The sequence below is a fragment of the Vipera ursinii genome (genome assembly GCF_947247035.1).
Source record: "Vipera ursinii genome assembly, chromosome: 3".
In the NCBI taxonomy this organism is placed as follows: Eukaryota; Metazoa; Chordata; class Lepidosauria; order Squamata; family Viperidae; genus Vipera; species Vipera ursinii.
In genome coordinates this window covers 139205531-139228135 of record NC_139516.1, presented here as the reverse complement: position 1 = coordinate 139228135, position 22605 = coordinate 139205531, and the positions used below count along the sequence as shown (strand labels likewise).

Below are 22605 nucleotides of genomic sequence, written 5' to 3'. Positions count from 1 at the left end.
AATATCTGTGTCAATATCTGCAACTATATGATTATACGCAGGGACTGTTCAGAACTGGGTCACGCAAGTGGCTTGTCCGCTGCTTGCGTGGAACCATCCCCTCTCCCTCCCCCCGCCGCTGCCCCTGCCTGTCCACAAAGTCAGAAACATTGGAAACTGCAGATTATAGAAACACAACAACAACAAAACAGAAACAAAAGGGATATTAAATGGAGAACGCTTTTAAAAAAAGAGAATATGAGTAAAGCATTTCTTAAAGCCGGAAAAAATAAACCTCTAAAATTATGGACAGATTATTGTCACTCCATGATCCTATATAAATGTGTGCATTTACTAGTGTCATCATATAATTGCACTAACTCTGTGAAAAACCACTGATTACTGTATATAAGTATCACACTGGAAGTGGTTGATGGATTAAGGGAAGACCCCACCTCTCCTCACCATGTGCATCCCACTCCCTTCCTCCCCCTCTTTTTAATTGTAATTGTAATTTACTACTGTTATTAGAATATTTATTGTTCATGGTTTTCTTGGCTTTTAAAGTTTGTAAGCCGTCCAGAGTCATCTCAAGGTGACGTAGGCGGCAAATAAATCTCATAAAAACCAACAAACTAATAAAATTTAGTTGTAGATAAGCTTGCATTTTCAGTTCCTGATTATTGCCAGTCCTTTTATTTGGTAGGTAAAATGGGAAAATGTTCCCACAACAGGGTTAATTAAGTAAAAACAGTTTAACTCTAAGTGTGAATTGGTTTGTGTAAGGGGAAATTGTACCCTCTGGGGATTAGCTGAACTGAGTCTATTAATGCTTTTCCATTTTCACAACCTATATCTCTCCCTCTTTCAACTGATGAGCAGGTTGTAGGAATAGATTTTTATTTCCCTCCCGCTTGTCATAACACAGTTCACTTTGGTTGTTCAGGAGTCATTATCATTGTAATTATATTCTTTATTTATTCTTTATTTATAAAGAATGATATTTATTTATTCTTCAGCAAAAGGTTACAAACAAAAAAACCATAACTAAGATATTGATCTCACTGTTGTACAAATAAATTACATCATAAGATGCTCACCTTTCAATGCCGTTCAACTTATGGGAATGCTTTCTTGACAATAGTAAACCACCTCCCCATGATGCCTATTGAAATTAAACACACTGTTATCTAAACGAAAAGATTCCACCTTTTATTACATTTTGCCAGCCATACTTACTACACTGGCCTTTCTAAAATATAAGGGAAAAGAGAAGCTAAGGAATTTAAAATAAAAGTTATTGTATAGTGGAAGGAAAAACTAGAATATCCAATTTTGGGGAATCAATGAGACCAAGTGTGAAGTAATGTGAATATACATCTTACCATTTAAACTTGAAATTGACTAATCAGAAAATATTATTCATCTTTATTGGACACTCAAAGAAGGATCATTAGATTTTTTTTTAGGTGGGTATTGTAAACAATTTGAAGTTTCCTTAATTCATATGACCTGGTCTTTCCAACTGTAGCCTTGTTTTGGTTTTAAATCACTACATATGTCAAAACACATGGGAAGAAATATGACAATTAAGGAACCATGCAATGTTTAATTATATTTCTAAAATATGAAGTTTGTTGTCTCATGAGGAGCTTTGGTTCTGTTGAGGCAATTGGAAAGAAACTTACTCTCTGATTTTAAGGACAGAATCCAGGATATGAGTTTGTTATCTGATGATAAGATTAAGGATTGAATTAATTTTATATTGTTACTGCAGTTATTATGTAGATCAGACATGTCAAACACAAGGCCCGGGGGCCAGATCCGGCCTCCGAAGTGGTTTCATGCGGCCCGCAAAACCATCCTGGAAACAGTGAGGGAACGGCCCCCACTGCCTTGGCCCTGGCCCAGAGACTCTCCTTCTGCCACAGGCCCTCAGATCTGTCCCACTCCTGCCCAGGCCCCCATAGGCACCCTTGATGCAACGATGTAGAGCTGGCCATGCCCACCCAGTAGGCCATACGCACTCTAGCCACGCCCACCCAGTAGGCCATGCCCACCCAGGCCATACCCATCCGGCCCCCTGAAGGCAACCGCAATGCTGATGCGGCCCTCAATGAAATTGAGTTTGACACCCCTGATGTAGATCCTTTTCCTGTTTTTCTTTTTTGTCACTTCCAGTATATACTAATCACCATTTTATCAGGAGTCTATTAGTTGGAATCCTTAGGCACAAAATCATCTTTGTGAGATTGAGTCTTTTAACTTCTGCAGTCCAGGCAATTGCCAGGAGTCAACACAAAGTACTGCTTTAAAGTGTGTCATATTATGTACTAAATAATATGATTTAGTCATAGGAAGGAAATTACTGAAGTCAAATAACAATCTATTGCAACATCCCATTAGTTGTATTCTAGCTCAAGGTGTTATTTTGATATAACCAAGATTTTATTCTTACCTTTGTTTACATTAAGAGAATAATCTTAAGAGTGGCAATGACCTTTCTCTCCTTGAAAGCAAGTAACATCTTTCATGGTTATCTTTGCTCATCATATGCAATTATAAATCAATTTTATAAGACTCCAACCAATTCACTGCATTTTAAATTGCCTAAATTACTGTTATTTATCTACATCGCTCTTGTGTATATTTAATAGGGCTGCATAAATCTTTCAAATAGATTTTATACAATCTGAAAAGAAACTAGAGTTTGCAATATCCACAGAAAGAAACAACCTCTCTTCAAACCATTGAAGCCATTCAGAGTCATTTTGGATGGTGAGGTGGGCAGCATATAAATTTAATAAATATTTTTTCCCCTAGACTCTTAAAATTGGTTTGTAAGCTGCTTCAAGTTGATCCTGCACAGTGAAGAAGTTGGGAATGTATATTTGTGAGGGGACAGCTTATACAGCAGCTCAGCTTCTGTCTCACCACTAGTTGGTTGCAGCATTGAGTGTGAAAACAAGGATCTTACATCCACATGCATCCAAAGATTGTATTTTTCACAAATGTCAGCAATGTTGATGAGAGGATCAAAGGCTCCATACACTGTTGTGCCAGCTGTGGCACTAACATACAGTGGTATTTTCCCCTGAAAAAAAATACAACAGCCTATATTAAAGCACATACAATCTGTCCTCTGTTGTAATCATTCTTATAAATAAAACATGTTTCCATTTTGGATGTGGTGGTACTGTATAGCTAGGATGTTTTAGTTCAGAAGAGATCAATTCATGTTTTGCATGTAACAACTTGTGTGCTTTAAACTTTAACAACTTTAAAGACCTTCCTCATTAGTTACACCATATAGAACAGGGGTGTCAAACTCAATTTCATTGAGGGCCACATCAGCATTGTGGTTGCCCTCAGGGGGCCGGGTGGGTGTGGCCAGGGTGGGCATGGCCTACTGGGTGGGCGTGGCTAGAGTGTGTATGGCCTACTGGGTGGGCATGGCCAGTTCTACATCGTGCCTATGGGGGCCTGGGCAGGAGTGGGACAGATCTGAGGGTCTCTGGCAGAAGGAGGGTCTCTGGGCCAGGGCCAAGGCAGTGGGGGCTGTTCCCTCACTGTTTCCAGGATGGCTTCGCAGGCCGCATGAAACCACTTTGCAGGCCGTATCTGGCCCCTGGGCCTTGTGTTTGACATGTCTGATATAGAATATCGCATCAATAAAAAATAAAATAAAATGCCTTCTTTCAACCAAACAAAGCATATCTTGTAACACCCTCAAGTGAAGACTGATTTCTGGGGACTTCATGGTAATATTGACAACAAAATGAAGTGGCTTTTCACTCTTGCTTTCTGGGATGATTCTCAGTCTAACACTTCCTTTTCCAAGTTCAACTCTGTCCAAGTCCTGTTTACCTTCTAATCACGTCATGTGAGGTGTTGTGATATATCACAACTTTTTCCCCATTGCCGGAGCTTGGGTGGGTGCCGTTTCGGCATGATGCATCCAGCCTGTGGGCCAGCAGTTTGATACCCCTGTTCTAAGCCCTCAGATAATTATTAAAATACTACTGTGTTTCATAGACATTCTTAGGAAATTTTAAAAAATGATGAGTCAGTGCATCCTAAAGATTTTTATGAGAAAAATCTTGAATTCATTTTCTTTTTTTATTAATATATTTATAAACCACCTTTTCCCAAGTAGTTTCAGAATCATGGACAGGAAGCTTGACATAAACACATAACAACTGCATGCAGTCCAACAAAATTTGAGCAAGTGTTCTGAAGACAGTAAAAAGAGAGGGAAGAGAATAGAGGAGGGGGAAGGAAGTAGGAAGGTTGGAAGGAAAGAGGAGAAGTGGGGAGAAACGGGAGGGGAGTGGTGAGGGAAAGAGAAGAGGAGAGGAAGAAGAGGGAAGTAGGAAAGAAAGGAGAAAGGGAGAAAGAAAGTAGAGAAGAGGGAAGAGAGAGAAGGAGGGTGGATACAGTGAAAGGGGAAATGGACAAGCAGCACCCAAACGTACGTGTGTGTATTTATGTATGGCGATATATTTGTTGACTTGTTTGTGGAAGAAATGGGAAAATAAAATTAGATAGATAGATAGATAGATAGATAGATAGATAGATAGATAGATAGATAGATATAGATATAGATATATGTTTTCTGAGGTTTTCGCGGGTGTTTGTATGTATATCTTTGGTCATTCAGGTTTTTTCCCCACATAGAATTGAAGGTGTAAGAGCAACGTTTCGACGAAATCTCATCCGTCATTCATTGAAACGTTGCTCTTACACCTTCAATTCTACGTGGGAAAAAACCCGAATGACCAAATATATATATAGTTAATTAGCAAGGTCCATTCAAAAAACCTTGACAAATACTTAAACATATATATATATATATATATATATATATATATATATATATATATATATATATATATATATATATATATATATATATATATACATACAGTAAAACAGAGTAAAAAGCTAAGTTTGAAAATGTTTTGTTTTTTTAAGAAAACTGATATTAAAATTATTGGAGCCAGTTGTACCTCTACAATATTATGGTTGAGCTTACTGAACAAAATAGCCAAGGATGCTATTTCTATAAACCATCCTCCCTGCCCACTGCTTTTCTATTACAAATCTTGTAATATGCTGCCCAATGCCAGCATATTCTAATCTAAGAAGAGCCCAAAGGACGATTTTCCTTATGATATCTTCCCCTGGGGTGTAACTGAAATACGAGGAAGTAGAAAATTCTTATGGCCTTTTTAAACCACCATCTCATTAACCTGTCCTTTTTGGTAATGTATGACTACCCTAGAAGCAAGGATGAGCAATGGGTTGTTGTTTTTATCTGCTCACTTTTCTCTCTTTCCCCTTTTGGAAAAAGAAAAGAAAAGAAAACTATTCTACATATTTTTAGATATCCCACCGAAGTCAAATTTCCATTAGCATGATAATTCAAAGTTATCAACCAATGTATGTTCCAGAGGAATAGTCACGGGAGTAGAGACTGAAAGAGTTTACAGGTTTCTTGGGACATGAATAGTACCTTACTTTATCAAATTAATGAAAATGCCATGAAGCATAAAACCAACAGAATAAGAAAACAAACAAACAAACAAACCTGTTTCTTGACTTTGATAATATTTTTCTCCAGTTCAGATGGAATCATTTTCCCTCTGTTAAGTTGGGTTTTTTTTTTTAAAAAAAATAGTGGTTAATAAAGATGGCATGCCTGAATTTTCCAAAAATGTAAAAAAAACCCTTTCTTTTCCAAGCAAATCCTTTCACAGACATGTACTTCTAAACAAATATCCATGTCACTCAAGTTCCATTCAATCATTTTCAACATGAACACATGTACAAACACATATACACACAATCAAGTGAAGAGGACAGGATAGAGCTTGTAGGACAAATTCATGGGTGTCAAGCTCTATTGCAGGGGTGTCAAACTCAATTTCATTGAGGGCCGCATCAGCATTGCGGTTGCCCTCAGGGGGCCGGGTGGGTATGGCCAGGGTGGGCGTGGCCTACTGGGTGGGCGTGGCTAGAGTGCGTATGGCCTACTGGGTGGGCGTGGCCAGCTCTACATCGTTCGCATCAAGGGTGCCTATGGGGGCCTGGGCAGGAGTGGGGCAGATCTGAGGGTCTCTGGCAAAAGGAGGGTCTCTGGGCCAGGGCCAAGGCAGTGGGGGCCGTTCCCTCACTGTTTCCAGGATGGCTTCGTGGGCCGCATGAAACCACTTCGCGGGCCGGATCCGGCCCCCGGGCCTTGTGTTTGACATGTCTGCTCTATTGCATCACGTGATGTATCGTGATGTATCATGACATTTTTTGCCTTTGTGGCACCAGGGTGGGTGTGGCCTGTGTGTGTATCATGAAGAAAATGAACAATGGAGGAATTAGACCAGGAGTGTCAAACTGGCGGCCCACGGGACAGATGGGCCGCCAGTTTGACACTCCTGGTCTAATTCCTCCATTGTTCATTTTCTTCATGATACATGGTGAACTTCCTCAGTACTGTAGAATAATATTCTATCGCTCATTGAAACCCACTTGGAGGGGGAGACTACATTAAAAATTAGATGCAGAGGTGTCCACCAATAGTAGATCTTGACTTTTGAATATGTAGAAAACTTTGAGCATAGGAAATAAAGACACAATAGAAGTCATAAAACCATTGCAATCTCCTTTTATGTCTCCAAGAAATGATGAAGGATATCAATGAAGTCCTTATCCCTTTTTTCCCTGTCAGCAAACAAAATAAATTAATAGAATAAAATCTGTTTACTGCTTGGTGAGAAAGTAGACTTGGATTTGCAGTAGAAGTTTGGAAAAAAGTCCTTTATTGTTTTTAATTATACTAACATTCTTTGTTAAAACATCATTCATGTTCCAATTGACTCATTAAATGCATTGATGTTCTTGATATCCTTATACATACAGCCATTTTCCCCCGATAACAACAGAACTAACTTCAGCAGCTACATCTTGATGGCACCGATGGGGACAATAGACCTAGTTTCAGTTGATGTATTATTTATGAGAAATTAATTGATACATTTTACAAGAATTCCTTGACTTCATGGCAGATTGGTACAACGCAGGAGGATAAAATTGTCTGGAGGCAATAACTGAAATAATCTATGCTGCTCTGGGAAAGGTAGCTGTTCCTCATTGTTTGTGAAAGGTTTGCCAAATAATTGACAACTAAGTCATTTGGTCAGGGAGATTTAACCTACTGGGGAAGGGGGGCACATTTTAATAAATAATAATAATAATAATAAAACCTTTATTGTCAAAGTAGAACATGTGTACATTGAGATTAGCTGAGCCTCCCCCCGTGCTCTCTCCCCCCAACACACAGTGACAACAAACCCTCCATCCTACCACACCATGTGAACCAACTACACCACACACCGGCCTCCCAAGTCAATTCTGCATAAGATTATGTCCCATTTAAAAGCCTAACAGCCCACGGATAAAAGCTATTTTTCAGCCTGTTGGTACGGCTGGCTATATTCCTGTATCTCCTACCAGATGGTAGGAGAGTAAAGAGATACCGTCCAGGGTGTGAGTCATCCCTGAGAATCTTCCTCACTCTTCCAAGGCAACGAGCCCTGGCGATGTCATCCAGTGGTGTCAGGGAACAGCCCACAATGTCTTGTGCTGTGCTCACTACCCTCTGTAATACTTTCCTGTCCGCGGCTGTCAGACCAGCATACCAAACCACAATACCATACGAGAGGACGCTCTCTATGGTAGACCGGTAAAAGAGGGTCATTAGCTGTTGTTCTACCCTGTTCTTCCGCAAGATCCTAAGAAAGTCAAGCCTCTGTTGGGCCTTTCTAGCCACCTGGGTTGTGTTAACTTTCCAGGTCAGATCTTCACAGAGGTAGACTCCCAGAAATTTAAAGGAGGAAACTCTTTCTACACAGTCCTCCCCGATGTAAAGTGGGGCAGGTTCCTCCTTTTTTCTCCGGAAGTCTAACACCATCTCTTTCGTCTTGCCGATGTTTAGGTGCAAGTTGTTGTTACTACACCATATGGATAGTTTTTGTACCTCCGCCCTATATGCTGTCTCATTTTGTAAAAATAATGAATCTGAAAGATGAAAATACATCTTTATCAGAGAACCACAGAGGAAGTGAGTTGTACATACTGATATTATGCAGGAAAACTTTGAGAACCTTACCTTTCATCACATTTGATAGCAATAACATTATCCACGCCAATTCCAACAACTGCTGCTGCCTTTTTAATAGAATAGTGACTCTGAAATAATTTAATAGAGAAAAACATCAAATAGAAAAAAGAAAATTTTACTAAGTGCATTAGTGATAAGCAATTTTATAATTGCTCTTGTCTTAAGAAAAATTGAAGGGTGGTAACACTAAGTTTAAAACCATGACTGGTCTGCTAACATTAGTGGGACTACAGTTCAGTTTTAACAATCCTTGTATCTGGGAGTAAACCCCATTTAATTAAATTAGAGGAACCTGTGAGTAGGTATGTATAAATAAGTTAACAAACAAATTAAGACTTAATGGTGATGATATTAGAGGAGGCAGCAGATGACTTTCACACTATTCAAAAGTGTTTGCGGGTGATCAGGGAACTAAATATCTCTAAGCAGAAAAGATTTCAAAGTATTTTGTTTTTGAGAGAATTAACAATAGCCATAGTACAATTTACTTCTTTTCTGGGTTTTTACTGATGGAAGTGCTTCCTCCCTCTTTCTCAGTAGTGTAAATTTAATATAATTATGGGGCAGTATGCAGAAAAATAGCAAATAACCTAAATAACCTGTTTTGAGACAGTTGACTTGTTACCATAAAAGGTAACATGCGTGCTAATCATTTCCAACTCTAGGGGCCGGTGCTCATCTCCGTTTCAAAGCCGAAGAGCCAGCACTTGTCCGAGGACGTCTCCGTGGTCATGTGGCCGGCATGACTAGACGCCAAAGGCGCACGGAACGCTGTTACCTTCCCACCGCAGTGGTCCCTATTTTTCTACTTGCATTTTTACGTGCTTTTGAACTGCTAGGTTGGCAGAAGCTGGGACGAGTAACAGGCGCTCACTCTGTTACGCGGCACTCGGGATTCGACCCGCCAAACTGCCGACCTTCTGATCGGCAAGCTCAGCATCCTAACCCACTGAGCCACTGCGTCCCTTTCTTGTTACCATAGGGAGAGTGAAAGAAATAACAAGAAAATATGCTAAATTATTTCTATGAAAGCTTAACTCATAAGTGAAATTACCAACTAAGTGTGCCTTGTCTAATCTACAATCAAAATATCTCCATAATATAATCTATAATACAGTACAGTTGTGATCAATGAGGAAAATATAATCAAAGTTCATAATTTTTTGATTTACAGTTTATTAATTTATAACTGCTTAGGCTAGTCATCTTCCTAAGATAGTGACATTGCTTAAAGTGAGTCACATTTTATGCACATTGGAATTTATATTAGTCTTTCACATCTGATGTTCTCTATATATGGGGGTTCTGTTGCTCAGAGAGTTTTCCAGTTCTTCCAAATATATCTTTAATACATAATAACAATACTTCTAAAATAACTGTCAGGAATTCGATTCTCACCTGGTTAAGGTTGACTCAGCCTTCCATCCTACCAAGGTCAGTAAAATGAGGACCCAGATTGTTGGGGGCAATATATGCTGACACTGTAAACCACTTATATAGCACTGTAAAGTGGTATATATGTCTAAGTGCTCTTGCTACAACAATATACCTAGAGCCAATTGTCATATTGGATATAGCAACATTAGGTTGACACAAAAATCACATTACACCAGCAACATGGATCAGGGATGACTGCAACAGTAATCATTGTTCCTAGGCTGAAAGATTCATGTGTTATTGGTAGCTACCAGTCACTGACTTTGCTCTGGGTCTTGCACAACATCTCTTGTGGCTGTCATGACAGGAATAGTTCACAATGCACAAACTTACATTATTGCTATCAGAAAGCAACACTTCCTCATCTCTACAACTAGCCATGCATTATACATTAAAAATTCATTTTCCTCCCTTTTGACAAGGTAACTTTCTTTCTGGTAAGTAATCAATTGCTAAAATTAGGGAGAATGGAATTGAGAGTTGGTGAATGTCAGTCCTTGAGGTAGGTAAAGTCAGAAAAAAAAGGATTCATTAAGAGTCTTAAAATGTACTTTAATGTGTTTGGGCATTGTACCAGAATTTTGAAAGCCTATTAAAGCCCTCCCTTATTCCAATTTATAGTTAATACAATGAAAGTGGACTTGTTTTGAGTTTCTTTCTCATGGTTTCTACTTTCCCAGGTCTCAGATATCTTTTCTGTAATGGCTTTACATTCTTCTGGCATTTTGTCATACTGACAGTTCATTCAACAAACATGTATTATTAAGATAATTGCAGTCTGCCATAGTCAAATAATTTTATACAGGTGTGATTGCACACGTAAATACTCACATGTTCAGAAATGAACAATATGATCTCTGGAAGGGCTGCCATGCCTTTGGTTTTAATCTCAGGGTAGTATTTATAGCGAGCAACTAAAACACTGTAGAGGTTTGATATGCTTCCCCCTGGTTAAAAAAAATACATTTTATTACCATTTGAATAGCTGAGTGTCATTGGGAATTAATGCTTCATCTCATAATTTCAAGTCAAACAGACAAATTTCAGATACGAAATGCAGATTATTTTAAAATATTCCATGTAGTGAATATGGATCATCCACACAGGTAATGTTCTCAATTCCAATTTTTTAGAGGCAGTTTATTTCCATTCAGGATATTTTTCAATGCCAAGGAAGGTCTGTGTAGAAAAGCCATGAAAAGCTTGCTATGTAAGCACAACTAACCTAATTACATTCTTATCCACTAGGATACAACATAATTTTTCAGTGTTAAAAATGATGTTGCATTGATCTCAGTGTGCTGAATTCCACAACCTTCTATGATCTCAGTGAAAATTCTTATCATCTCACATCCACTGGTGATTTGCAGCATTGTTATAAAGCTTTGGGTGCCCCAAAAATAGTTGAGGACAGAAAGTAGAACAGGATGGCTTTATTCTTGTTGTTAGTTGCGAAGTCTTGTCCGACCCATCGTGACCCCATGGACAACATTCGTCCAGGCCTTCCTGTCCTCTACCATCTTCTGGAGTCCATTTAGGCTCACCTCTACTGCTTCAGTGACTCCATCCAGCCACCTCATTCTCTGCTGTCCCATTCTTCTATTGCCCTCAATCTTTCCCAGCATTAGGCTCTTCTCCAGTGAGTCCTTCCTTCTCATTAGGTGGCCAAAGTATTTGAGTTTCAACTTCAGGATCTGGCCTTCTAAAGAGCAGTCAGGGTTGATCTCCTCTAGGACTGACCGGTTTGATCGCCTTGCAGTCCAAGGGACTCGCAGGAGTCTTCTCCAGCACGATAGTTCAAAGGTCTCAATTCTTTGGTGCTCAGCCTTTCTTGTGGTCCAACTTTCACAGCCATACATTGCAACTGGGAAGACCATAGCCTTGACTATACACACTTTTGTTGGCAGGGTGATGTCTCTGTTTTTTAGTGTGCTGTCTAGATTTGCCATGGCTTTCCTCCCCAGGAGCAAGCATCTTTTAATTTCTTGGCTCCAGTCCCCATCTGCGGTGATCTTGGAGCCCAGGAAAGTAAAATCTGCCAGGAATTGAGAGGACCGGATGCCATGATCTTGGTTTTCTTAATGTTAAGTTTCAAGCCAACTTTTGCACACTCCTTCACCCACAACAAGAGGCTCTTTAGTTCCTCTTCACTTTCTGCCATTAGAGTGGTATCATCTGCATATCTTAGGTTGTTGATATTTCTCCCAACAATCTTAATTCCAACTTTTGATTCATCTAGCCCTGCATTTCTCATGATGTGCTCTGCATATAAGTTAAACAGGCATGGTGACAGTATACAGCCTTGCTGGACTCCTTTGCCAATTTTGAACCAATCAGTGCTTCTGTGTCCAGTTCTCACTGTTGCTTCTTGGCTCACATATAGGTTTCTCAAGAGACAAATAAGATGGTCTGGTACTCCCATCTCTTTAAGAACTTGCCACAGTTTGTTGTGATCCACACAATCAAGGGCTTTAGCATAGTCAATGAAGCAGAAGTAGATGTTTTTTCTGGAACTCCCTAGCTTTCTCCATGATCCAGCGTATGTTGGCAAATTAATCTCTAGTTCCTCTGCCTCTTTGAAATCCTGCCTGTGCCTCTTGTACAGTGTTGTGAACCTCCCTCCATAGTTCTTCAGGCACTCTGTCTATCAGATCTAATTCCTTAAATCTATTTGTCACCTCTACTGTATATTCGTCAGGGATATGATTTAGTTCATACCTGAGTGGCCTAGTGTTTTTTCCTACTTTCTTCAGTTTAAGCCTAAATTTTGCAACGAGAAGCTCATGGTCTGAGCCACAGTCAGCTCCTGGACTTGTTTTTACTTACTGTATAGAGCTTCTCCATCTTTGGCTGCAGAGCACATAGTCAATCTGATTTCTGTGTTGACTGTCTGGTGATGTCCATGTGTTGGGTTGTTGGAAAAGAGTCTTTGCTATGACCATCGTATTCTCTTGACAAAATTCTATCAGCCTGTGCCCTGCTTCATTTTGTACTTCAAGGCCAAACTTGCGTGTTATTTCAGTTATCTTTTGGCTTCCTACTTTAGCATTCCAATCCCCCATGATGATAAGGACATCATTTTTTGTTGTAAGTTCTATAAGGTGCTGTAGGGATTCATAGAACTGGTCAATTTCATCATCTTCAGCACCGGTGGTTGGGGCATGGACTTGGACTACTGCGATATTGAATGGTTTGCCTTGGATTCAAACTGAGATCATTCTGTCATTTTGGGGATTGTATCCAAGTATTGCTTTTCCTACTCTTTTATTGACTATGAAGGCTATTCCATTTCTTCTGATGGATTCTTGCTCGCAGTAGTATAACTGATGGTCATCTGAATTAAGTTCACCCACTCCTGTCCATTTTAGTTCACTTATTCCTAAGATGTCAATGTTCAGTCTTGTCATCTCTTGTTTGACCACATCCAGCTTTCCTTGATTCATGGATCTTACATTCTAGGTTCCTATGGAGAAAAAATCTTTACAGCATTGGACTTTCTTTTCACCACCAGATACATCCACAGCTGAGCATCTTTTTGGCTTTGGCCTAGTCGCTTCATTCTTTCTGGCACTACTAATACTAGCCCTCTGCTCTTCCCCAGTAGCATCTTGGATGCCTTCTGACCTGAGGGGCTCATCTTCCAGTGCCATATCTTTTTGCCTTTTGGTACTGTCCATGGGGTTTTCATGGCAAAGATACTAGAGTGGGTTGCCATTTCCTTCTCCAGTGGATCATGTTTTGTCAGAACTCTCTGCTAAGACCTGTCAATCTTGTGTGTCCCTGCATAGCTTCATTGAATTATGCAAGCCCCTTCACCACAACAAGGCAGTAATCCATGAAGGGGACAGGATGACTAAGGATGACATTTTTCTTTGTAGGTTCTTATTAAAACCCAGCTAACACAATGGTTTTGCCATTTATGTATTCATTTTAAGGAAGGGAGAAAATATTGAGAAAGAGGAAAATATATTATCTTTATGTATATATGTACAATATGTACATATATTCCCACTGTTATTATTTTTATAAATAACCCAAGATGGCAAACATACCTAATACTCTCTCCTACCCCTATTTTCCCCACAACCAGAACTCTGTGCGGAGAGTTAGGCTAAGAGCCATATAAGACAGCTGGCCCAAATTCAGCTGTCTTATATGGCTAGGGTGAGACTAGAACTCAGTATTTGAAATGTCAGCAGGCTACATTGTTTGCATAATCTGAATAACACTTAACATTTTCAACCTACTTACCTGGGGAAAATATGCCATCTGATTTGCTTTCTTCCCATCCAACAATTTCCTGCATTTTTTTCAGTAAGATCTCCTCCATTATGATGAACACTGGTGCTATTTCGTATGTAAACCTGTTAATATATTTTTAATGTAATCAACATAACACAGACATAAATGAGCAAGAAAAAGAACACACCATAACCATTTTTCAAAGTTCTTTTAACCACCAAACTAGAATTAACAATAATCTCCAGATTTGCTAGGATGTTCACATATGCCTGGCCACACCAAGTGGCAGCCATTTTCTCTGTTTACCATGTGAGTACCAGATACATTTGACACAACAGTCTGTCACAGACTTATACAAATAAGAACTGTTATCAGCGAAAATGTGGTGGCCATTGTCTTTCACATTTTTTTTACTGTTATAAGATTCACATTATTTCTGCCTCTCTATTTGGCAGCCTCTCTTTAATGTTGATTGAATGGTTCTATATTATAGTGCACTCTGAGCCATTCAATAAAACTCTCAATAAAATATCAATGTAAAGAAATACATAGAAGGACAGCTTGTGTCCTAGAATCTCCTTCTTTCTATGACTTTAGGATGAGATAACTTTATTTCTGTTTCATGCTGCTTTATAGGCCATATGAAGTAACTTGCTAAGGCATATACCGGTAAATTGAATAAAGGAATAAATAAAAGTTGTGTATTGTAGTTGTGCATTGTAGGGCTTGATGTTTTAGGTTCCTGGGCAACTAAGAGTTTATGGGTGTTATTGTATACCCTAATTTTAACTATCAAACATGCTGCATATAAATCAGACTGTTTAGCAAGGAAAGGGGATCTTTTTCAAAGCTTTTGAAGAGTTGAACTGATGCCATCTTGTATCACAAATGGCTCTCTTTGTTCCATCCAAATTATTAGATACTTAACCCAGAAGAGGAAATGTTTAAATTTGCTGATATTTTGTATAATTTACCATGACCATTAATTCACAGAGTCTACCTCTGTGAAGATCTGACCTGGAAAGTTAACACAACCCAGGTGGCTAGAAAGGCCCAGCAGAGGCTTCACTTTCTTAGGGTCTTGTGGAAGAACAGGGTAGAACAACAGCTAATGACCCTCTTTTACCAGTCCACTATAGAGAGCGTCCTCTCGTATGGTATTGTGGTTTGGTATGCTGGTCTGACAGCCGCGGACAGGAAAGTATTACAGAGGGTAGTGAGCATAGCACAAGACATTGTGGGCTGTCCCCTGACACCACTGGATGACATCACCAGGGCTCGTTGCCTTGGAAGAGTGAGGAAGATTCTCAGGGATGACTCACACCCTGGACAGTATCTCTTTACTCTCCTACCATCCAGTAGGAGATATAGGAGTATAGCCAGCCGTACTAACAGGCTGAAAAATAGCTTTTATCCGTGGGCTGTTAGGCTTTTAAATGGGATATAATCTCTGTGAACTTATGCAGAATTGACTTGGGAGGCCGGTTTGTGGTGTAGTTGGTTCACATGGTGTGGGGTTTGTTGTCACTGTGTGTTGGGGGGAGAAAGCATGGGGGGAGGCTCAGCTAATCTCAATGTACACATGTTGTACTTTGACAATAAAAGGTTTATTATTATCTGAAGTTCTCAACAAACTTCCCATTGACTCCAGTGAACTTTTTCCAACAGTTTTTTTCCTCCACATTTATTACATAATGGCCATCTTGTTAAAATTTTACCAGGGAGATGAATTCTGATGCTCAGAATGTTACACATGTGACTGAAGCATGAGCAAAAGTATTTCAATCTTTCTGTGCTGAGCAGAAGCACTAGCCTCTTCTATAGCCTGCAAGAGCTGTTAATATTGGTAATATTACTTGAGCACTGAAGTTTATTTACAACAACAAATGCCAAATTATTTTTGTTTTTCTTGAATAGAAGAAAATAAATGCAGGTAGTCCTGAATTTACAACTGTTCATTTAGTGAGTTACAACGACACTGAAAAAAGTGGCTATTTTTCACAGTTATAACTTGTGCAGCATACCCACGATCATGGGGTCAAAATTCAGATGCTTGTCAACTGGTTCGTATTTATGACCATTGCTGTGTCTCAAAGTCATGTGATCCCTTTTGCGACCTTCTGGTAACCAAAGTCAATGAGGAAACCAGATTCACTTAACAACCGTGTTACTAACTTATCAACTGCAATGATTAACAACTAAAGGAAGAAAGATTGTAAAATGGGGGCAAAGCTCACTAAACAAATGTCTCACTTAACAGAAATTTTGGGCTCAATTGTGGTCATAAGTCAAGATCTACCTGTATTACTAATGAGACTACAAACCTGTCAACACACATAGGGGTTTTGCTTCTGGATCAACAGGAAAAAGATCTTTTTAAAGAACTAAACAATGTACTACTTTTAAGAAGTAGCTTTTATTGGTTTGTATTACTTATTGCACATGATCCAGCCAGCCTATTAGGCATAAAGTATCAAGCAGTTATCATTTAAAATGTCAATCAGATTTTCCTTAATACATTGGGGTAAACCCAGGATTTACTAAGCTCCCCAAGTCCCAAGAACGTAGTAGACCATGCCATTCATGCTTCTTATTTCCCCTTAAAGAAGGGAAATAGTCTTTGGGGAATGGTAATTTGCAGACCTTTCAAAATGATAGTCCAAACCCCAGATGCATGTTCTTTTTATTAAGAAAGGGAGCATGGTTAATAACGTGTACTTTAATCCTAAAAAGAACTTTTTTTCAATAGAAAAATGTGGCTTTTTATCGAACAGTCTACACACTTTTCCAATATATTGCAAATGCTTATTTATTTGGTTTATGTACTTCTCAGCTGGCAAATGTACTTTGTTCTAGATAAACATTTAAAAATTGAGAATCAAATGAAAAATGGAAACAGTGAAGGTGACAGTGTCAAAGGCTAGTATAAAAGAAAGAAAAGTAGCACGTTAAACTATTAGATGGTCATTGGAACATCTTGTTTTAGTACTTTAAAACGTGTGTGTTCATGTTTGTGTGCATGTGCACGCATGTGTGTATATGTACAGGCACAGATATAGAGAAGATTCCAATGAGGTTCTTGGAGAAGAATCTTTGTATTAACAAAGTCCTTCATTTGTCTTTTCATTCTTAAAGAGTAGCTTACTATTCTGCTGAAATATTATTTATTGTCAGATTAATGATATACAGTATATATAAAACTGAGATTACAGTACATACATGTTTGTATTTGCAGTAGCTGTCAGCCATTCTCCAACCAGTCCTATAATGTCAAGGCCACTGGAGAGTTGGTTGAAATAACGGGGATGTGCTTAAAAATACAAATGTTAGAAATACATTATTTTAATTCACTGTAACTGTTGCAATAAAGCATCCACAGGGAGTTGGAAGATAGTGTAAAAAAAAGCATTTAGCCCGTGTGCCTAGATGTTTTATATATGAAAAGAGGTGGCATTTTTTATGGGACTACAATATCCATCAAAACATTCATGGCACAGCGGTGAACAAAGAGCAAAAGTCTCTTCCAGAATCTGCATTACAAAAGACACTTCTGAGAGATGCATCCAAGAAAGAATACTGTGAAAAATGATATAGTCCATGAAAGTTTGCGCTGTGGAGATTTATATTTTAGAAGTCTGCATTGGAAAAGCTTAAAAATCATAAAATCTAGCATCAGGGTGAAGAAAAGGCAAAAGGCAACCACCCCCCCCCCCTAAAATTATAGTCTCTAGGGAAGAATTGGTAGTTGCAGACATTTGCTGGTGCATGAGAAGTAATGAAATTAGCTTAGCTAGTAAAATCCTCAGAACATGCTTGCTCATGGTGGAACAATGCAATTGCATGCACAAGAAACCTGAGAGTCACAAGAATAGGAAACTTACAGGTAAAGGTAAAGGTTCCCCCGCACATGTGTGCTAGTCGTTTCCAACTCTAGGGGCCGGTGCTCATCTCCGTTTCAAAGCCGAAGAGCCAGCGTTTGTCTGAGGACATCTCCGTGGTCATGTGGCTGGCATGACTAGACACCAAAGGCGCACAGAACGCTGTTACCTTCCCACCGTAGTGGTCCCTATTTTTCTACTTGCATTTTTACGTGCTTTTGAACTGCTAGGTTGGCAGAAGATAGGAAACTTATGATAATGCTAATATATGTGTGTTGTGTGAGGGTAAAGGTTTGTTATCCGAGCTTGTGGGTTGGTTTCCCAACATTTTGTAACATCTTACCTAGCTTGATGATGAAACATTTGGACACCAACCCACAAACTCAGAGAAGGATCCTTCACCCTCATCCTACACTACACTTTAGCTACAAATGTTCTCCAGTATTGCAGATAGATAGATGATAGATAGATAGATAGATAGATAGATAGATAGATAGATAGATAGATAGATAGATAGATAGATAGATAGATAGATAACTTTTACAGGTATGTCAAAGGCAACGGCTTAAGAAAAGTGGAACTTGGGGAGAGGGCAGTGCAGTGTACTAAGCATAGCACAATGTACCACTTGTTACTGGAAAATAGGGGTAAATGTGCTGGTGACTGCTAAACATTGCAAATGCAAGCTAAGCGATATTAACAAAGTTTGATAAAGTCATAGGATAACCTATGAGAGATTGGCTTAAGGTGGGTTTAGGGAGAAGCATCTATAAAAACTGTACTATAGCAGGAGTGGTCTTGACACAGGCCTGGTGGGAATGATCCTCTTGCTTCCTTTCTTCTGCGCAGAATAAAGCTTTTGTAAATCTCCACTTCAGTATGAGGTTTATTGGGCATCACATCCCAGGCTGAAGCAGTTTTCTGGGGCAACAAGGGGACTTTGTGTTTAGTTCTGAGCAGTGCTTTTTTTGTAAAAGAAAAAGGTGCCGGAACTCACACATGTCATACAACCCATCTTGCCTACCCTACAAGGTTCCATCCAAAAAAGGTGCCGGAACTCCGTTCTGAGCGTTCTATGAGAAAAAAAAGCCCTGGTTCTGAGAAATCCCATTCTTCCTGTCTTGGCTTCACTCTCTGCTCTGTTTCTCTTCCCCTACAGCTCTTGAAACTCTTAATATTTTTGTTTGTTTGCATTTCCTCATCTTTCAGCCTTCTCCCTGCATTTTCTTAAAATTTTTGCATGCTTTGTGAAAATAAGTGAGACTTTGTTACAGATATAAGTTTCAAATCCATTAAAATACCTAATGCCTTTTCCATGCAAACAACAGCCTCCTATAGCTATTAGTCACTCAATCAGATAAGCTACCTGCTTCCTTCTACCAGGCTCCAAAGGCAACAGGTCACATGGGGGGAAAAAGTCACACCTGGAGGAGATGTTTGTGCCACTCTTCCCTCTTTTTAACTTAAGAGTGAAGGACTGTAATTTTAAATAAAAGTTTACATGCAAAGTTTTTGTCATTTGTGCAGGACGGTACGATATATATGCATTCTCTTCTCCAACATGCAAACAGACAAGTGTACAAACTAATTTTGTGTCTACCCTGAAGTGGAGTTTCAAAAAATAAATAAATCAGTAGCTTATTACATGAATAAACATAGTAGTATACAAAGAACCAACAATCAGTCATTAAGTGAAGACTACCTGTGTTTGGAAGCATTTTGCTTTTAAAAGTGAAAGTTTCATTTAGATGATGAACAGATATTGGAACATCTGGTGGATTGCTTAAAACAGTGCTGCAAAATCACATTACACAGTAAGTTACCTGTTTTAACACCATATTTCAAGGTGTCCCTGCAGTCTATAAGAATTTGCTCCAGAGGCTCAGGGTGATCAGAGAGTTCCAAATTGAAGCCTTCTAGCCCTTCCAGAAGCTGATGTGGATGGTGGAAATCCAGCACTTTGCTCTTTCCGTCTATGGCCTTTTTGATATAACTGAAGATAATATCCACCACTTCATGAAGAAAATGTTTGGTGCTTTCCTCACCATTCCAAGCTGGCAACAAATCTAAGGAAACAGCCCCGGATAAAATAACATTTTTGTGAAAAGTAGAATTTAGGAGGAAAGTAATGATGGAAGTGAAACAAAGAATTGCCACACGGTTGGAGGATTCCTTCATAATTGTACATCCCCAATTGGATAGAAAAACCAAGTTCTCCTAGTTCTTTCACTTGTTTCTCTGCTTTATAAAAAGATAAACTACATTTCCAAACTTTCCTAAATAAACCTGTTAAATTTAAAGCGTTAAGCCATTTCCTGAGAGTCGTAGGCCAACAGATCTGATGAACAAACAATTCTACTGAAAGTGATACCATGCAGATATTAAGAAAATAAATAAAATAATGGAGCAAAACTTTATTCTCTTTAGATAAGAGCAAAGCCATCGAAAGTTCCCTATACATGTCAACAGGTTTCCTTTCAAACACACAGACTGAAAAATCGCGAAACACACAAATTGAAACATGTATTTTCAGATAAATGTTAGTATTACCTGAGCCATATATGTTCGAAAAATTTGTTTCAAAGTTTTGAAAAGCAGTTTTTCCTTTCTCTTCACGTTCTCCATGTAAAGTAGAAATATGTTTGGATTTCTGTTGGTGAGGTTCTGAATGGGCCGGCCCATCTGGGAAAGTAGCACAAGAATAAGCATCTTTTTAAAAAAATTACCATACCAATGTTTGAGTAGCAGGTAGAAGACCTTAGGTGATTAACTGCTGTGCTTGAAGGTTAGAGTAACTGCCCTAAAAGGTAACCTCAAACAGGAATACAGAATTTTAGGATCAAAAATAAAATAGCTAATGGATTTTTCTTCTTCCTCTGATATTTTTATCTGCTTTGGTACATACTCTTAAAAAATGATGGTTTTGACTATATTATAATGATTAGTTTCTTAGAGATGGAGCAGGTGACTTCCGTCTCATCTCAAGATTTCTTCAGCCATTAATGTGATTCGTAGACTTGCAGATGCTGTATGTACAATCCATTATGAGATTAGGACCATGAGCAGAGAAAACAGAGCAAGGCAGGCTGGCCCCACTTTTCTCTTGCAACGTGGTTTGAGAAGACTCAAGGCTAGGAGGAAGACCATAGACCCTCTACCAAGTTCTATGTCACATAGGAAACTTGCAGTCCCTTGGAATAAGCAGCCATAATAAATTTAATGTAAATAAATAAATAGTAAACATCAGGACCAGGTTCTCTATACATCACAGGAAAAATGAGTTATTGTCTTTATTTCTGGTTTCTTTGCACTTTGATTCTTTTTTCTCCTATCTTGGTTTCTGGAGGTACAAAGTAGGCTTTTAAACTAATTACTGTAGTTCCTGAAATATTAGTTATTTGTATGTGACTGTATTTTTTATTTTATATTTCCCTGAACATAAACTTTTTTTAAATTCCATTTATATCCTGCCCTTCTCCGAAGACTCAGGGTGGCTTACAATCTAAAGCACAAATCAATGTGCTTAGCAATAGCCTTCATACTATGTATGTGCCTGCTTATTAGGGCTTTCGGCCCCTTCCAAGCGGCATTATTACAAAGTCAGCTTATTGCCCCCAACAATCTGGGTCCTCATTTTACCTACCTTGGAAGGATGGAAGGCTGAGTCAACCTTGAGCCTGGTGGGACTCGAACCTGCACTAATTGCAGGCAGCTGGTGTTACTTAAGGAGGCATCAGCCCACTGCTCCACCAAGGCTCTTGTGGGTAGGTTACATACATTTTCTTGTTCATGTGTACCTCAGGAGTTTCCTGAGTAATCTGTTATTTGTTGATGTGTATGACTTCCAGTCTGATCAGAATTCAGACAACTGAGGTCCCTACTACAATGAATTATAATTATTTAATTAAAAACCCTTAACTGAAGGATTCCACATCCCATGAAACTATAGCAACATTTACAATTTCTAAATGAATATAGTCATTTTTAGGGTGCTGTACTACTTCATAATATCTTTGCCTAACTTATAGCTCTATTGAAAACCATAGTTAGAGCTTCATAGTGTACTTGTACAAATCTACACACCTCTATCTGCATGGGTGAAAGAGATTTAATCTTTTCTTTGGCCTGATATTACTAAAAATAATAACCACTCGTTAGCATGGCTACAAGACATATAAAAATGCCCTAGTTTCTTTAATTAGAAAGGGCATTTGGTAAAGTGGATGATATTTGATTTGAGCTGAATTTCAGCTTGAAAATCAATCAATGAAACTTTAGTGGAGCCCTTTTTCTAGTACTTTCAGCAGGCATATATGATGCCAATGGTGATTTGGAAGAGAAAAAAACATTGATAAGAGATGTGAAATGTTCTGCCCAACTTTATTGTTATCTGATGATGCTTTTCTCTGAAACAATATTTACTTTTTAAACAAAGTTTTAAGAAAAGATATTCAGTGTGACTGCAAATGTTTTAATATCCTGATTTGCTTTGTGATACAGAATACTTATTTAAATATGCACAAAGGAAAAACAACTTAAATATCAGGGTTCCTAAAGATAAGAACAGATTTCACCTTACTTGTGCTTTTGTAGATTGAAACTTCTGCCAATCTAATTTCATTAGAAATAAACTGAACAAAATAGAGAACAAATCATTATAAAGTGGAGGTGAAATATAAACCCCACAGTAATAACACAGATTAAAATGATGTCACCATGCAAGCACGAAATTGCATAAATGTTTTTTTTTTAATTTGGCTTTAGGGCATTCAAAGAAAAGACTGAACATGTCTTCTAGGCTTTCCTTTGTTCTATATCTCCACCTTTTCTTTTCTGTGTTCAAAACAAACACAGGACCAAACCTCAATTAACTGTTTTCATTCCCCAAATTAT

The 22605-nt window shown here is 38.6% G+C and overlaps 1 protein-coding gene across 3 annotated transcripts in view; it reads right to left on the bottom strand.

The window, feature by feature from the left end:
* The window catches only part of LOC310638243 (glutamate decarboxylase 1-like), a 34114-nt gene that overhangs the window by 6853 nt on the left and 4656 nt on the right, over positions 1–22605 (bottom strand). For 2 of the 3 annotated variants that reach the window (XM_083359124.1, XM_083359125.1), the window contains exons 2-10: positions 20263–20394; positions 19536–19778; positions 17054–17144; positions 13844–13956; positions 10424–10539; positions 8144–8223; positions 5570–5624; positions 2957–3073; positions 1080–1144 (exon numbers count right to left, since the gene is read on the bottom strand). In XM_083359124.1, coding sequence (XP_083215250.1) covers positions 1080–1144; positions 2957–3073; positions 5570–5624; positions 8144–8223; positions 10424–10539; positions 13844–13956; positions 17054–17144; positions 19536–19778; positions 20263–20394 — 1012 coding nt within the window. The remainder of the gene's footprint in view (positions 1–1079; positions 1145–2956; positions 3074–5569; positions 5625–8143; positions 8224–10423; positions 10540–13843; positions 13957–17053; positions 17145–19535; positions 19779–20262; positions 20395–22605) is intronic. The other variant, XM_083359126.1, reaches the window with a different exon arrangement.